Below are 18,883 nucleotides of genomic sequence, written 5' to 3'. Positions count from 1 at the left end.
ATAAAGTACCCCCTGTCAAACACTAAGAATACTGCAATTCACAGAGGAGTCCTACAATCATATAGGTTAGTGATGCCGAAGGTCGAGGTCCATTATAAGGCCATGGAATTCGGAGGTGACTACAATATTCTTTTAGTGTTGAAACAAAAAAAGCAGATTCATAGTTCCGATAATGCACATAAGTAGCAGCTGCGATCCAGACTCCTCGAGTTTAGGAGATGGGCAGAGACGCACACAATGAGAAAGGTCAGTTACATTTGAGGATACCTTACCATTCTCGTTGACCCCATTAAGCAGAATTGCACTTGGCTCTGGTGTAACAGCATCCTTATCTTGTTGGTCATCCATCAATTTAACTTCTTGCTGTTCATTCCATGCCCCGCTGCATCTGTCCAACCTGCGAGATTAAAAACGCGAAGGTCAGTGTACTACAATCTTCAAGATCAGAGTGTAAACTCAGCAAGATTAAGGAAAAAACATCCAGTATATTGGTTGCTAAAAAACATGTACCATACGTTTACATAATTTATATTACCATGAATGTATTTTCAACTTTACTCTATGCAGCTTCCCATAGTCACGACATCATACAAGTAGGAGCTTAAAAGTTGTCCCTCAAAGAATTGCTGTTCCTAATGGATCGTTGTTCAGTGGAAGGTTGCACCCTTAAAATTATTTCTAATTTAGCCAGATGTGGTGATTTAGTGGACAAAAGAGTACATTCCAGGAATATGTTGGACTTCATGGTCACAGGTTAGAATCCTGACAGACCCACTTAAGTCTTTAATCTTCTGAGGTTACTCAAACGAGCACCACTAAATTAGGTAACAAAAAACGGTCTTATTCAATGAAAAGTTATCCTAAGTGGTTAAAGTGCCCCTTACAACTTGTGTTATGGGAATTTCCATACATTATTGTAAAAGTACCTACTTTTTTCACACGATAACAGGAACATGATAGTTTTTGCACTTTAGACATATAAAGAAACATTGGATTATTACAGAAAAAATATAGGTTTTATATTCTTATTACATCTTGCAGTAGGGGAGGTTCAATACCTGAGATGTGTAGTTAAGGGTGCCTTACAATCAGTGGCAGCTGATGATCTTTGAAAGTAGTGTGGCATACAACTTGCCCCAGTGATGGAGGGAAGCGATTGAGCCCGACTTCTTCCCTGAAGGTTCAAGGGCTTCCAGGGGGGTTCTCCCCTCAAGACAATTTTGAAACAAGCATTGTCATTTCCAATAGGTCTCGCTTTTGGGACCTTATAAGTATTTAGTTATGCAGCACAATATCCTTAGTGCAACAACATCAACTGTTGCATGGCTAAACACTTGTAAGGTCCCAAAGGCGAGGCCTCTTGGCTATGCCAATGCTTGCTCCCTATGTCTCTGAGGTTCTTAGTGTCTTTTTGTTTTTGTTAACTAAGAATCACGTGATCCTGATGCACTCCAACCTACAAACGGATGCTCTACACAGTTATCCCTTTTGAGTAGATCTTAAGATGAACAATCCTCAGTTTGTCTCCTAGGGCTGTTACTTCACCGTCGTAGTCGCCCGTTATCACTCTGCGTGAGCCTTGACTGTGGAAGCTTTGTTGTTGTTTTTGGGGTGCACTAGTTACACCCAGGGGAGTTGCTTGCTGTCCTCCATTTGAAATTAAGTCCCTAAATTTGGGTCAGGCGTGTGCAAATTTAAGTTTCTTTGCTGTTGGTGTTTATGTTTGTGTAAACCTAGAATGGCAAACATTATACATCATCGATGTCTCAAACCATCCTGACTTGCTGAATATTTAGTTTTGGCGCTCTGATCCAATTCAGTAGTGGGGCAGGCAAACCCTACATTAAACAGCCTACAAAAACTGGGGCACAGTGAGTTTAAGGAAACCTGTTGACCTATGATTGTGAGGGTCAGACGGTACCCAAATATCCTGTCATGTTTTTAACTTTGCCCTAGAAAACACGAATATAAATCTTAGATCACCTACATGTTATTTTATTCTGAATACTTCAGATACTGCATGCTGTGCACACTGCATTATCCTTAGCAGGGAGTAGGCACACAATTAGTGTGGCGACTTTGTTTATAATGAATATTTGCCACTGTATTTGACCAGTAAATGGAGAACTGTTGTTCTTATTTTAAGGTCTTGATAAAGATTGTCTCTGTTTGCGGCCATGCAGTACTACCAGCACTGTAAACATCTCTTGGACAGGCTGAATCAGACCTAAATGTAGGAAGGGACAACCATGCACTGCATAGGTTCATGTGCATGTGTTACACCCCTAGGTGGAAGGGCAGGCGGAAAGGGACTTGTAAGTGGATGCACGTATTTCCGATCTGTTTTGGGCTGGCTAATGCACTGCAGGTGGGAACCCCAGTGCCACCAGATGGTGTCTGGGCAACTGTTTAAGATATAGGTTATAAAAACAAGGAGGTCACCCGTTGAGAACCATGAGCAGGGTGGCTCCTGGACCCATTGCCTAAGGAAGAGAAAGTGAGGGCAATCATAGAATGCGAGGTCAGATTTAGGACAATGAGGTCAGCGAAAGTGGAAGGAGGCTGTGACGTCCAGGGATGACCAAATGTTGTGAAGAGTGGGCAGTGGAGCTACAGAAGTTAGCTGATTTTCTCTTTATAGGAGGAGGGCGGCAGGGAAGAATTAAGGTGCTAAATTTAGCTGCTGAAGGCATGTAGTAGTGTGTACGTTGATATAGCCATAGAAGTGAAAAGATTCTGTCACTATCTTAACTCTCCACTCACTGCAACAGTCTACCAAACGCGTCTTGTTGTCTTTATTTACTGCTCACTGTAAGGTCAGATCCTGTCATGGAGGCAGCTTTGCCCAGGACATCTCGGTTCAGCATATCTCGCGAAGGAGGAGGGTGTGGAAAGTTCAGTCAAAAAGACTAACGAAGCAGCAGCCGCCCTTCCCACGCATTCCTCCAGACACCGCTGTGACGCGCTGAGGCGCGCGCACAGTACAGCACAGCGCGCCACGGTTGAGGATACCAGCAACAGGTGGGGGGATGGGGTAGAGGAGGGCGCCTCGGGTGCTGAAAGCTGGCGGTTGGGCGTGTGCAGGCGCGCGAAGGCAGCTGCATAACGGAAACCAAGTAAGGACAAACAAAACGTGCAAACAATGCAACATTATCAAAGGCATAGACACAACTGAATGTTTGTAATTTTTATATAGCTCTGATTAGTAAAAGACGGTTAGCTTTTTTCTGTAATCTCCAAAGCCAGGCGACATATTTAAACTGGAGCACAGCGACAAAATGCGATGTGCCAGGAAACACATTTGCTTCCACCTCAGACCGGTTTAGAAGAATGCCTCCTAGTTACTGTTACAGAACTACAGTCTAACCGTGCATACAACTCCATAAGAGAGTAAAACAGAAACTTGACAGCAGGAGGCTCAGTCACTGAGCTTTCCCTGGCGCAGAATCGCAGCGGAAAAAAGCTGTCACGCAATTGTAAAAACAGAATGCTGCTGGAACTCGTGACTTAGTCTCTGTGGTTCTCATTTCACATTCTTTACCGTAAAACAAATCACGCTGTGCACACATGATAACGAAGGGGAAGACCAAACGCGGCATTTATGCAGAAGTCACGAGCGAATTGCTTTGTCCACGTTGATGCTTTGAGAAGCAGATCGGCGGCAAAACCGATCACTGAACAAAACATGTTTTTACAAAGAGGTAAATGGACCTTCATAAAACAGAAGTATTCTAGTTTGGACGGCAATGGAAACACTGTTTTCTGTTGAGAAAACGCAATTAGTATTGACTTGCATATTATTTCCAAACTCGTGCGTCCTTTGAATTAGCCAATTATGTATTGCTACGATACGAGCAGCCTTATGTCAGACTGATTTCCTTCACAAACCGATCTTGCTCTGTTATTTCACATTTGGCAGTTTGGGCTGGACTGTTCCCATGAGGCACAGGGTCAGACTGATTTGCATATGGCCATGTCTGAACTGGGGTGGCAGAGTGGGCTAAAGAAAGGTGATGGATCAAACCCAGATCTCTTGACTGGGTGTGAGTGTTTGATTGGTTCTGATGCTCCGTCCATCACCACCCCCTTTTGTACTGCTCTGTTATTTCACATGGCACGATAAAGAGGGCGGAGGAAGCACGGGAAATAAAAAACAAGCATTGGCCACACGGCAGTAAAAGCAACACCGGGCGGCCGTAAAAGCAAAAGTCATCGCGATCGCTCTGAAAGCGAAAGTGATCGCGATGATGCACTAAAGCACGAGTTTTCAAAGTGCTTCTGAAGGCTAGAGGTGTGCGCGTGCACGCTCGCGTGAACGCAAGCGCTAGGCCAGCCAGCAGCACTTTGAAAACTCACCTCCAAAATGTCTCTCCGAGCCAGCGCATGCGCTGGACTCAGCGAGACCTAAAATGGGGTCAAATGAAGCAATGGTTCTTACTCTGCAGGCCGTGCTGCTTAGAACATTAAATACTGTTAACAGGTTAATAAAGTGCATATAAATGAAAAAGCAAAATGTGAAATTGAAAATGTTTGAACTTTTTATAAATTGAAGTGAATTCTAAATTGGAGGCATTCAGTTTGTATTCTCAGATTAATTTGTGGGAGCCGTACAAATGCATCTAACAATATAGAATGGAAGATGATTGGCATCAATTGTATTTAGAAAAGCTCCAACCTTCCAAATAAATTTAAAATTCAGATTTAAAAAAAAATATTTGATTGAGAATTAAAGACAATATTTCATCAATTGTGTATTTGTTTGATGAATGCTTGATTCTGCATTTTGTGTGTATTATTTTGTTGTTCAGTTCATTGAAAATGCGTAGGTCGGGATCGCCAGCTTCCAATAATGACTCAGTGGGGGTCCTCGGATTTCAATAATGATTCAGTGAGGATCCCTGGGTTCCAGTAATGATTAAGTGGGTGTCCACAGAATTCAAAAGGTTAAAATCAGGCAGTATATACAGATGAGAGCCATGAGGCTCCACATCTACCTTCTCGCTATTTATTGGATAGTGGGCAGAGGCCAAGATCTATTTACCAGGTCTTCCTTACTTTAGAGGATGATGTGAAGAATGTGGGTGGCAGAGAGTGGTGGATTTTCGACCCCTGTGCTCCTCCCCTTTCCTCTTTTCTTACAGGATGACTGTAGACGTGCTACTTTCAACCCTGCAGTGGCCCACACTGACTGCCCCCTATGCTGCAGGACACTGAGGTAGACAGGAACACTATGTTCCCCTTTCTGAGTGACACTAGGTTGATTTCACCTGTGAACTTTATTGGTTGAGCCCAGGTTGGATTTATGTACGAGGTCTTGGTTGCTATGAAATACAGATGAAAATTATGAGAGCCTGTTATGTATGACCTCAAAATCCACCATACACCGAAAGGTGGGATGCTAGACACTGCAGAAGAAGTAGGACTCTACTTGGCTGTGGGGGACATTTGTGAGTCCATGACAAATGTACATTGTGTGATGTTCACACTATAAATGCATTGCGGTATGGTAAACTCATAACATGCTGGTACTTTCTGTATACACTCTCCAACTTCAATAAAGATTTGCTGGGGAAAAAAGGGGTTCAGAACCATGGAAATAGACAATTTTAAAACAATTTTCAGAGATATTTGCTGAAAAGCCATTGGTGTACCAAGCCAGTGAAACCAGATGTTCCCCAGGAATTCACCCAATTTATCCAAAATGTGCAGTTGGTGCCCTCATACTCCTGTATGTCAATAATTTCTCCATTATACCAGAGTCAGCATTTTGTCATGCTACTGGTAGTCCCTTATTCAAAAACAATGGGTGATCCATATGTCAAAAATTATATCTGGTATGCAAGGCCAGAATTTGTTATGGTTTGCTTCCCCCAAAATACTTTATGACATCTCTGTACTCCCTAGTGCCGAGAATTACGTTCAATATGCCAACACCAGCATTCTGTCAATGGTGCCCCATATGGTAAGAATTAGCTTGGGTGTGCCAGGAGCAGCATTTTGCCCTAGGTGCCACTTATGTGATGAATTATTTCTAACATGCCAACACCAGCATTTTATCATGGAAACGCCACATGGCAAGCATGACCACCAATATGCCAGGCATCCCTTATTCCAAGAATTATGTTCAGTCTGCCAACCCCAAGCATTTTGCCATGGTTGTCCGTTATAGTACGAATTAGTTCTCGAGTGCCAGTGCCAGCATTTTACCATAGGCACCACTTATGTCAAGGATTACCTTTAGTGTGCCAGGGACAACATTTTACCACAAGTGCCCCTTATGCCAAGAATTGCCTCCAATATGTCAAAGCCAGCATTTTGCAATCAGTACACCATATTCCAAATTTGACCTCCAATTATGCCAGGGCCAGAGGCAGACTCACAAGCTGTCACTTACTCAAACTCACTTAGAGTCACTCACTTACACTGATTCTACGCAACTCACTCATTCTCTCTCGCAGTCATTCTCTCACACTCATTGTCACTCACTTATGCTCACTTGAACTCACTCACACAGTTTCATACTGGCCCCCTCATTCTCGCTCAGTTACACTGCCACTTATTCTCACTCACCTTCACTCACTTTCAGTCAAAGACACACATTCTTGGCAGATTGTTTTTAGTTTACCTATATTCATCTGCCTATCTTAGTTTGACTCACCTCCTCAGCAGCTGGTGCAGGAGCCCTCGGGGAGGAACACAGCTACCTCCCGCCTTAAGCACTTACGCAGGAAACTTAAAGTTGAAGTCAGCACACTGAATACAATACTCACTATGCAGGCTTCAGCTTTCAACCTCTTGGTCCCAACTCGTCACAGGTGGGGTGAGGTTAGTGAGGCTCCTGCACCCACCCCACTCTATGACAAGAACGGAGAGTGTGGAAGGACACGATAAGTGGCGGAGAGCCCTGGTACTGCAGGGTGTAAGACTTAAGTGCTCAGCACTACCTGTATAGGTGATGCTGCAGTTTGTCATAAATGGGGTGTTACCTTAGCGAGATATGCCATTGAGGCCAGGAATGGGACTTTGCCAGCCTTAGGCAATCTGCCGGATAGCTGATGTAGGCACATATATACACCTACACCAGCCATCAGGCAGATTCATATCTGCCAAAAGACAGACCCATGATCCTTACTCATAGCAAGGGTCGGTATTTCTTTTTATAATATCAATACCAAATAATAAAGTATTATTCACTTTTGGTATAATAAACAAGTCTTGGCAAAGGCAATAGGTCTCAGTTCTCAAATGAACAGTTTTTGACTCTAGCAGTGCTTGTTTTCCAGTCGTTTACTCACCAACTAAGCCAGAGAGTTCCCTCCGTCACTTTACCTTCACAGGTAACGAGCAGGTTGAGGTGACTGGTGACTTTGTCGCTCAGTGCAAACAGTTTGGCGTGGTTCAGACTCCCCAGCAGCTCCCAGCAACCCACGAATTCACTCTAACTCAGCCTGGCCAGGGCTGTCACGTAAGATCCCATGGGGGTGGGAGGGGCAAACAAGGCGAGCTCAAGGATGACGATCTGAGCAGGAAAAAAACCAATAATACAATGAAGAAGAAAGAAATATCCCTTCCCTGTTTCACCACTTGTCCTTGCAGACTCTCTCAGGAGCAGGCTGTGCCATACAGGTATCACTAACATCTGCTTCATCCTGGGTGAAATGAAAAGATTCAAGGGATGTGGGCACACAGTGCTAGTGCACACAATGCCTGATTTAGGTTGGGACTTGCCTGCCAGGGAGCTGACAAAGAGACAGGTCTGAGCCAGCAGCAGAGTCAGAGCGGCTCCTTTCTAAGATAGAAAACAGTGCAAATAGGGCAGTGTGAAAGAAGCCATGATGAGGGACCCTTGGCCCAGCAACAGTGAGGCTGACAATGCATGAAACGATGGCTGACAGAGAGCAGTACATCCACGGTGGTCATCTTTGAATGATCATGTTTGAATACATACGCTTGCATCCTCTTTGACCATATTTGGATCTCATATATTAAAATTAATGAAATCAATTCATAGATGCCCAACATGCATGTGTGTGTACGTGCACGTGCGGGCGGCCATCTTAGAATGGTCAGAGAAAAGTATTAAAATAGAATAAAAAGAGCAGGGGAGGGAACGCTATGTAGGAATGGGCAGAGGAGCAATGGAGGAGCAGGGTAAGGGGAGCATTTTAAAAGTAAAATAAAGACAAGGGAGACAGAGAGAGTCAGGAGAAGCAACAGACAAGTTAAGAGGGAGGAAGCAATGCAAGAAGTGAAGGGACGGGAGAAATAGCGCACGCGGGACCGCAAGAAAACGCACCCACTCCAATGGAGTGCTAAATGTAAAGTATAAAAGTAGTTCCTTCAGTGCAAGCAACATCAGTAGATGAAGGCTACAAGTTAGCTGAATATATTGTGAAACTGAAATGCTCCTGGGTGGGACAAACACATTTGTGGGGGAAAAGCCGTCTAATCAGGAGCAGTGAAGTGAAATGGAAGACAAAGCCATCCAATTATGAGCAAGGGGCTGACCCAAAGCCCACTCTATAAGTATGGCCAATAGACAGCTATAGCTGTTTGTAGTCTAGAATTTAAAAAGGGCAGTAAACAAGGACCGTGGAACCCCAGTGCCCACAAGAGTGAGCCTGCATTGCTTGCAAAACCTTTGGTTGGTTCTCAGCATCTACAGCAATTGCCTTGTTCTAGCCTGCATAAAGGTTCAGCTAGTGCTTCTTGTCTCTGGGTGTTACCCTCAGACAGATAAGAAAGACAACTCAGGTCAGGTGGTGGGGACAGGACGTTCTAGCGTGGGAATGCAAGAAGGTTTTGCACACCCACAAATGTTCCTGTTTGTAGATATTCACAAACTGTTTTCTGCTCCTTGTCCATTTTGGAAACAGTCTAAAGTAGAAACATTGACTCTTGCCAAGGACAGAAGTAAACCTCTTTCATGGTAGAAAAGTGAAGGGACCACCCTCACCCTCCAGTTAATGGCATTCTAGACATAGGTATTCATACACAGATACAATTATTTAACACACATAGAAAAAAGAAAAAATGGAGAAAAGCGCACATGGGAAAGATGTTTCCTGTGACCAAATGTACACTATGTACAATTAAGCATGCTGTAATAGATTTACATGGTCTTATACACACATTTAAAAAAGTTTCCAGGGGTACAGCCTGAAACCTAAGACTGACACAGGTTTCCATGATTACCCTGGGAACCTTTTTAATTCCAAAAGTTCAGTAATCTCAATCCATGTGAAGTTGTGAACTTGTGTGTGGGGAAGTTTTCCAATTTTCCGAAGAATCAGGCCCATGCAGGGGCGGCCGGCACAGCTCGCTTGGGGTCTTCTAGAAAATAAAATAAAAACTTACCTTGGCCCGCCCGCCGTCGGGTCAAGCGTCTTTTCTCCTGCTCGTCTGTGTCTGACTCCAGGTCAGAACAGGAAGCAAGCAGCCAGCCTCCCACCCCAAGCCAATCAAAAAGCTCCACTAGAGCGTTGTGATTGGTCTGAGTGCCGTGACACAGGGGTAGGCATGTTCTCCATGCAGGCTGTAATGCGGCCTGTATGGACAACAGGGGAGTGCTCATGACTGTTTTGGGTGGCCCGAGAAGGCCGACCAAACAGTCACTGCGCACAGGAGTGTTCTACCACTTCACCCTGCAGCTCCGCCCTACCCCCTCACGCACTGCCACAGCAGGAGGAAAAAATAAAATGATAATAACATTCCGTTATTATCATTTTATTTTTTCCTTTCTTTGCTGCTCCTGGCAGTGGGGCGACGCTCCTACGCCTTAGCGGAGGAGCCGCCACTAGACCCACGTAGTTGAACATGCAAAAACTCATATTATGTGATTAGATCACTGGAATTATTTTTAATTTGTCAACTTGACTCCCCATCGCGACTGGCCCTGCTTCAGATCAGTAGTGAATGGTTACGTTCATACCACTGGCAATCACATGCAATTTGTACAGCCGTCTGAAACATGTTGCTGTTTCTTTTAGAGAGAATCTTCCGGCGGCTAGTGCAAAAATAAGAATGCTAAAGAAATCAATTTAGTGAAGCCAGCATCGTTAAGCTGACCAAAGAGAAAACCCAACCGCTAAATCATACTTAACGCATCTTAACGTTTTAACAGGCGGTTGAAAATGCAGAGTGGTGTAAAAATAATCTCTGCCCAAAATCGATGTTTGACTGATTTTCATATGCCGCAGCTTGAATTAATTTGGCAGCTACATTAACTGCAGCTTTGTGAAGCACATCCAGAGCAGATTTATCTTCCTATTTAAGAAAACAGATGCTTGGGCTTTATGGATACGAACGAGTTCCAAAAAAAGTCACTTAATTAGTTTTGCAAATTGTACAGAACTATGGTTTATCTGCGATAATTTGTAGTACTGTAATTTTTAAGGCTTAACATTTAGAATGGATTGCACCACTGCCTTGAGTCATCAACATACCAAAGCCACATTTACAGAAGAGTAAACCACATTACATATGGTATAAGGTACACCCTGCCATTCAGTATAGGGATACTGCAATTCTCAGAGGAGTTCTAAGACCATATAGGAGAACAATTCCGAAGGTTGAGTTCCATTATCAGGTCATGGAACTCTGAGGTGACTAGCAATATTCTTTTAGAATGTGGCAGAGGGTATTTTACTCCTTAAAATACATGTTCACTCCATTACCCATACCACAAACTGGGTGTCTTACTCCTTCATGTGAAAGAAATTGTATAGTTGCAGACAATAATAATGAAAGCAGAATCTGTAATCTGAATCTAAGCACATCCAAGAACAGCAATCTGAGCCTACTGTTTGACCCTAAGTTGTTCTTGCTCCATAGCATGGAGGGGATTGGTGGGAATCGCTACAGACAGAACCTTTTGTTTTTGGGCCTCACGCTTGCCAAAAGGGACATCGCCCAAATGTGGAAAGGGACATCCCCACCAACAATGCGCGGGTAGAGGGCGGCTATGGACAGATGCATGGGGGCAGAAGTCGCGGTTTCACAGGCCTGTGGCTGCCCACAGAAACATGGGAATATATGGTCCTGCTGGGCGACATACTAGGGTATAGACTTGTTCCCCACCTGCCACCATCAGACCCTCTCAGAATCCGGCCCATACATCTCCCCGACCCTTAGATACCCTAGATGAGCAGCTCTGTCGTCACTTCATACACACTTGGACATACTACGTTCAGCGACCTTTGTGGTAGCCTGTGCCAAGTTTGAGTTTTTGAGCCTGCAGGTTAGCTTGTTAAGTCTCGCCTATGCAGCGCGCATTCGCTGCATAGGAAGAGACCTTTAGAAATCGGTCCGGTTTTACAGACAAAAACGTGCACGCATTGCATTGCTTTGAATGGCAACGCGTGCACGTTTGGCAATTTCCTCGTGGGAGCGAGCGGCGCCATCTGGTAGCAATTATCTCACTCGCTCCCGCAAGGGAAACGCTGCCTGCTCTCGGCCGCACTCCCCTCCCACCCCCTACTTGCCGAAGGCGTGCAAGCTTGTTTTCTAGGCTAGCGCTCTTTCATGTAATTTTCCCCGTGCATGACTGCTTTGATTAAGAAGTGTCTCCTGGGTTTGGGCAGGTGGACATGTACTGATTGAGGCATGTGTTGCACAACCAGTGTTTCCCATCAAGAAATTGTACGGAAAATAACATTGAGCGGGTTTCTTGTGTGACTTTTGTGCATGAGGGTTCACCACACACGTAATTAATTGTACGCGGACGAACGCCCAAGATTTTTTTACCGTAATATACACTTGTTTTTCTCGTGGAAACTCGCAGTTTGGCTCGGCACCGTGCCTAACCCTTACTTTGGCTGATGACCTCTGTAAGCCTGTTGAAGGACATCGCTTTCATTTGCGCAGCGGGTGCAATGGCACCGGGGCTCAGAGCTTTGAGTGGCCCACAAAATCATTGCTGTATTTTACAATTCAATTAGGGCTAATGTTCTTCCCTGCACTGGTGCCCATGACACACTGGCTATGCTGCTATGCCTGTTCCGCCTTATGTAGAAGTGTACACAACATACTTGTACCCGTGATTTTTTCCCATTTCTACTTGACATCACACGCTGTAAGACCTGCTTTCTATAGTTTTTCAAATCCTATTTGGCTGTCAAGAAAACTTGTATTTACTGTTCGAATGCGTTGTCAGGCTCCCATTTCAAATGCCTCTTTTTGGGTGGGTCTTTCTACTATGAGCGATGTCTGGAAAATTACAAGTGAGGTTTGTGGTTAAGTTGCGTCTCTGGGCTCGAACAACACACAAAGTACTGGGTGGTACCCTGTGGTTCATGGAATAAGGGTGTTTCTATCACGTAAGTGGTTTCTGCCTGGCTGCTCTGTTTCTGAAATTCCACATTTCATGCTCAGGACACCAACTTGCTGGATGGGTTTTCATTCCTTTTCACCTCGTTTGTCATGACCTTCTTCCCTATTGATGCCAGGAGAGAGGGCAGGTCAGCGCCCCACCAGTGCCGGTGCCAGAAATGGACTTGGGACTTATAGAATTCCTTCCTTGACATTGGGCAAGCTTTTGCTCTTGCCAGCGTCTTATACTGTGAAATCTCGACCCAGCCCTGATTTTTGCCTGCACTAATGTGACCATCCCACTTTGTGTTTGCACCTCTCCATTGTTATTAACCGCACCCAGAGCAGTTGCTATGTGTGAGACCAGTAAGGTGGTTCAGTGGTATGAGCTTGTGCGTGTAACCTGAAAGTCAAAGATTCGTGCCACGGCTAGCCTCAGCCTTTCATCATATGAGACAGCCTTTCCTCCTATGAGCTTGCAAAAATGAATACCATCTTTACTACAAAGTGAGATCTTAGTAACCACTGTTCCTTAAATTATGTGGGATGCGAAATATCATGTTAGAAGTGCCATATAGAAATATGCTATAATCTATGTCTAAAATGTTAAAGAGAAGTTTATTACTTGACAAAAGTAAAAAATGCTTATTAATTTTTTTTTAATGATTTGCCCCTCCCAGCGATTTGCGAATATTATTATTAGCAGATAGTATCAGTTTCAAATATGTGTCATGTACCTATAAATCAAATGTGTGAAAATTCAAATTAACCATTTGCAGTTCATTATGTTCACCGCATGGCACTCACTGGCAAGGTATGACACTCTCCAACAACTTCCACCTACTGCTAGCGCTTTCATTCTAATTGCATTTACAATAGAGTGACTGCAGAGGGTTATATAGACAATTGAGAATAGTTTGTGTGAATTTCTTAAGTTTGTATAAGCTGGTATGTAACACAGTGTGTTATTAGCAAAATAGATCGGCCACTTAAGTGCTTGCTGACACTTATTGTGCCTTTCTGGTGACTAGTTTGAATACCGGCAATGCCTATTCTGTCTTTCATTCTCCCTAGATTAATACATGAAATATCAATAATCTGAGTGATAGTAACACTGTGGAGCAGGATCGCAAAAAATAGTAAATACGGACACAGAGCTGTACTGCTCTGAAAAGGTGCATATGATATTTTCTACATTTTGCAATTTACTAAAATTACCAAAAGCATGCCTGGAAAACTGTACCAGTCACAGGTGTCCTACTATGCTAATAGGGGTGCCATTTTCCTACTATTATTTACCTAATCCTAGAGGCTCGTCTCTCCCATCATCCCAAACCTCATCTTACTGCTATAGTCTCCCACAGAACACTTTCTAGACTGTTCCCTCTTCTATCCCTCCATTATCATATTCAATATAACTAACAGACTTGCATGTCCACCTCTCAAATTAACACACATTTCTACCACTATTCCTCTTTGGTTTCCGGAGCAGCATACTACTCGCCGAAAAGAACTTTGATGCCTCGCCAGGGGTCATCACCACCACCACCACTACCACCTCAGCATCACTCAGCACCACCTCAGCCTGCTCTCGGAATCTGGCATCTGTTGATTCTCCCCTAGCGTCTGGCCGCTGCTAGTGTTATAATACAGATACTAGTTCCCAACCTTCACCCTCCGATTGTTTATTCCCCCTCAAAAAAAAAAGCTTTAACAAACAAACATTGGAATAGGCAGAAACAAGTTGCCAGCATTGTAAGAACAAATGAAAACTGAGGACATTTTTTATTGTAAATACTTTTTTTAATATGGTCGTTCAGTTGTACATAATGCCTTCTTGGTTATATATAAGGTAACAAAAATGCTTCTGACACTTTTTTCATTATAACTTTTCAGCATGCTGCACAGCAGCCACACTTCTCTACAGCACAGCTTGAAGAGATTGGCAAAGTCAATAGCTCTGGCTAAACACTTATAAGGCCCCCAAGGCGAGACCTATTGGCTATGCCAATGCTTGTTTTTTAAAAGTAACTGGTACTATCTCATTCAAAATGTATTCTTAATGTATGCTTTGAGCTTCGCCCACTATGTGCCACTAAACTCAATGAAATGTATTATTAAAAACAAAGACAGCAATCTATTGCAAAAAGATATTCAATCAGTTTTATGTGAGTCAGATTGAATGAAATGCCATAGCTCCAAATGCGTAGAAATATGCAGAGAGGTTCTATATTTCCTGTAAAGACCTATAGAGTGCAAACAAATTAACATTTTGCCATTAATATATCCTCTCTGCTGATCACTGTTCGTTTTAGATCTCATGTTTGTTGCTTAAACTGTAAATGTGATTATGATCTGTGACATTCCTACCGCTTTCGATGCTGACAGGAAGACATTGCAACACTACTGCAATAACTTTATACATTTGAGCAGCTATGTCATTTTGTTATTAAAGGGGACTACAGATGACACAATTCGACTGCAATAAGGAGATAAGAGACAGGTTTTTATAAAGCGGTGGGAGGTTCACATGAATTATAAGAGATTAACAATGCAAACATTGGTTCATGGTGTGCACAGCACTTCCTCCCATGCCACATTGTGGACGCCTGAGATGTGATCCTAAGCATGGCTCTGTAGAAGAGGCAGCATAGTCCAGGGGTGAGCGCCGAGGTACAGCGAGGTTGGAAGATGGAAGAAGAACTGCTGAGGATAACAGGCATAGAGGAATCAGGCGACAGGCATGCTCCAACAGAAGCTGTCAAGGTGGGGTGGAGGCATCACCCTGGAGAAGGGGGAGGGGTGGAATAATGGGATGACAGCAACGGCCACTGCAGAGTATGGGCGGCTATCTGTGAGAACAGCTGGGATGAGACAGACCTTGAATGAAGAGGTAGAGTGCAAGGTATAGGATGGACAACAGCAACGTCCGTTGAGGAAAAACGGTAGAATTCAGAGGGGGACAATAGAGTTCAGTCGGAAAAACACAGCGGTTCAAAGGGGGAACTCTGCAAAACTCAGAGGCAGGGTAGAGGCAATTCTTACAAAAACACATTGAGCAGTAGGAGACCATGGCAAGGTCTGGGGGTCAGTGGGAAGGGTCTCCCCTAGGTGCTAGGGTAAAATGAGGTGTCACTGGCAGAAACACAGAAGCCTGTAGTAAAATGAAGTCTGAAAGCAAGTGTAGAGACAAGAGTAGACAACAATGAAAATGTCCAGTGCAAATAGAAATAAGTAGTGTGTGGCATGTGTGTAATGGAAAAGGCAGACAAAATTTAGAAAAGTCACTGAGAAAACGGCAAGCTCTGGGGAATGGAATGGGCCAGAGTTAATTATATGCAATTCTGACGGGCCATTTGACAAGAGCAGTGATCACCCTCCAAGAAGGCCTCCTGACGCTATGAAAAGTACTATGATGAAAGGCTGGGTGGAGCTCTGAGTATCAAACAGAAAGGTTTCAAAATTAGGATCAAAATTAGAAATATTCTGTTTTGAGCTCTAATGCTAAAGAATCCCACAGCCTAGTCTTGAAATGTAAAGGACCCCCCTCTCCATCTGGCTTTAGATATCGAAAAGAGCAATCGATGGGCTAATTGAAGGTTCACGGCAATGAGGTACTTGTTACATCTGTTAATCAAAAGGTGTTCACAATGAAAGACACGATCCATTCATTTTACAAGAGGCTCTTTGCACTGGGAGCCCATGCAGCTCTTTCAGCCTGGCCAAATTATGGTCCAATTTCCTCAAACCAGAAGACATCTTGCATGGACCATCTGATTATGGTCTAATATAGATACAGAATGTCTGGGAAGGCAGAATTACAAAGGTCCAAGCAGGAGAAAACAAAGTCCTTTACCACCATGACCTTGTGAGAGAAATAACCCTAGTTGCTTTTAAGATGTATACACATGTCACAAATGCATAGAAATGCACAAAAACCCAAAAGGTGAATAAGCTACGAAAGATAAAACATGCCCCAAGACTCTTAGAGGATAGAAAAATGCTTTTGGCACCCCAACAATTTGGGGAGCCACCCATGGTAAGATATGGGACATGTATTTAGAACATTTTCAAATCACTGAGGATTAATAAGTGCAAGTAGGTATAATAATGTATCTTTCACCATCACATCATGCAGGACTCCCTAAACTGTATTGGCTTACCCATGTGATCATTTATAAGTACTTGCCATCTTTAAACAACGTGGACCGAATGCGGTCTTTTAAAAATTTAAATAAAATATTATGTAAAAATAAAAACAATTGGGGAGCCAAGAACACTTATGAGTTCATCAGGGGTCCTACATTTTTTACTATTGAAACGGCGCCGGCTTCCAAGACCTACGACCCAGTGAAGCAACTCTGAGCAAGGTAAACGGGGATATTGGCGTTCGGCGAGGCGGGAGGTTCTGGGGTAAGGGCTGGGGGCAGCAAGGTGTTCTCTCCGGAGGGGGGGTCACCGGCAGTTCGGTTCACCTCAGTCCGTGCTCAATTGCTGAACGCCGAGGTACCGAGATTCCAAACCCGGTATTGCCGTATTGCTCAAACAAACACGAAGGGGTCTCTGGTCCTTGTAGTTCAGCTTGAGCGGAATCACGAGGAAACCATTTTGAAACGGTTCCCGGAGTGTATTATTCCTTTCTTTGAACAGTACTGGTAACGTGGCAAAACAGCCACAGTGTTCATGCTTCATCTCTCCTCTTAAAAAGAATTACGCATCACGAACAAAGTTTGTGTCTATACAAGGGAACAATTTGCTATTATAAACAGAACTTGCAACAACGTGAGAACTAATCTAAAACATCTACTAAATCAATTTGTGGGATGGGACGAAGCCATCACGCAGCCGCCACGATATAATTCTCTGAATAAAGTCTAGGCTTGAATGGTTCCTGGAAATGTGTGGTTACTACTTCTGAACATGCCCTGAATGGTTCCTGGAATGTGTGGTCTCTGTCTCTGAACAGCACTGGCAATGTGGCAAAACAGCCACAGTGATCACGCTTAATCTCTCAGTTTGAAAAGAATTGCGCGTCAGGAACAAAGCTGACGTTTTTATGAGAGAACAATGTACAATTAACAGCACAGCTTGTAACTACGGGACAAAAAATTAAATACATCTATCAAACAAACTTGTGGAATAGGACTTAGCTACCACGCAGGTGTCATTACATAATTCTTCAGTTACACGAGCACCACAGCTGGACCAGCACAGCCGCCGCAGAACCCACACCCAGGGCTCCACTCAAGGCGGTTGAAGCCACAGTGTGGTGAAGCTGCAGTGCAGTGCTATGCAAACAAGAGTCAAGGGACAGTGAAGACAGTAAAGACAAGTGAAGACATTCACTGGCAAGTTTGGATACAGTCTAAGGGGACTGCAACGCCGCTTCCTTCCAAGCTCCCGCTAAGCTCCCGCCACCCACGAGCACTACGGGGGCTGAAAACTACAACCTCCAGTGCTCCCACTTTGGCGCCAGTCATCGCATCACTGTGGAAGCGCTAGGAGGCGCTTAAAGACGCTCACGGGCTCCCGCGGCAAAGCCAGGGCCAAGGGCGGGCCCGTTTGAGCCCATTGTTAACTGTTGATGAAAGGAGTGACACTTGGTGGAAACTATAGCGCTATACTTAGCTTGCGATGTCCGTACGCGAAGGGAAGGGGAAGGGGAAGGGGAAGAAAGCTGTAATGGGTGGGACTGTTACTGTTACCGGGACTCTTGACCAGTTCATAACAAGAGCAACGTCAGTGATGGCGCATGAGATTGCATTAACCGAGCGCCGTCTCTCACTGGATCCGGTATTTTCCAAAAGGTCATCTCTGGGGGGACTGATGTTGGCACATTCTCCGGAGCAGCCCACACCCATGGAAACCGACTTTGGGGATTTGGAGCAAAGTAGTAGCCTAATGCCTCGGGAACCTGTGAATACACCTACGGTTCAGGAGCTTGGCTCTTTTGTTTCATTTACGAATACATCCCCGTCATGCACTGATAGCGGCACAGCTACCCATGCAACCACAATGCTCGCACCTAAACTTTTGCCCCAACCAACGGACCTCACACCGGGAGCGGCCTCTAAGAGGAAACGAGGAGGGGTCGTACAGAGGGGAAAAAGTTCAAAGGCGCCTAAAAATAATAATAAGAACAGCGACCAGGCGACCACAGTCCCTATATGTTCTGAAGCGCTCCAGGCAACTTCTCTCGGACTAAACACTTCATCTATGGGTTCTGTTGACTCTTCCTTGCCCTCATTTGAAGATGGATTTTGGTTAAAAGTAGGAGCCCTCATAACTTCATCCATGCAGCCTTTTTTTGATAAGTTGTTATCACTTGAGGATAAATTGTTAAAACTTGAACAGTCGACAGTAACTAATTTTGATTGTATCAAGAGTAGTCTGGGGAGGAGTGCCCAGGCTAACGAAGTGATGACGAATATAACTCGGGATTCTGTAGTCTTTAAACACCCATTGCCTAAATCAATTACATCTAACACAGCGGATGCTTCACTTAGTGGGAGTGATGTAGCCGGATCTACCTCCTATAGCGGTGTAGTGGCCCAACGAAGTACAGGTTGTCCCC

General features: G+C 44.2%; 1 protein-coding gene across 2 annotated transcripts in view; it reads right to left on the bottom strand.

Annotated features, from left to right (window-relative positions):
* Window positions 1-18,883, bottom strand: part of NEXMIF (neurite extension and migration factor) — a 1,529,077-nt gene that overhangs the window by 153,797 nt on the left and 1,356,397 nt on the right. For both annotated transcript variants that reach the window (XM_085608249.1, XM_085608247.1), the window contains one exon: window positions 273-397. In XM_085608249.1, the coding sequence (XP_085464375.1) occupies window positions 273-397 (125 nt within the window). The remainder of the gene's footprint in view (window positions 1-272; window positions 398-18,883) is intronic.

Source organism: Triturus cristatus, chromosome 5_2 (assembly GCF_964204655.1).
Source record: "Triturus cristatus chromosome 5_2, aTriCri1.1, whole genome shotgun sequence".
Taxonomy (NCBI): Eukaryota; Metazoa; Chordata; class Amphibia; order Caudata; family Salamandridae; genus Triturus; species Triturus cristatus.
The sequence above is the reverse complement of the archived record's forward strand: the minus strand, read 5'-3'. Positions and strand labels throughout refer to the sequence as shown.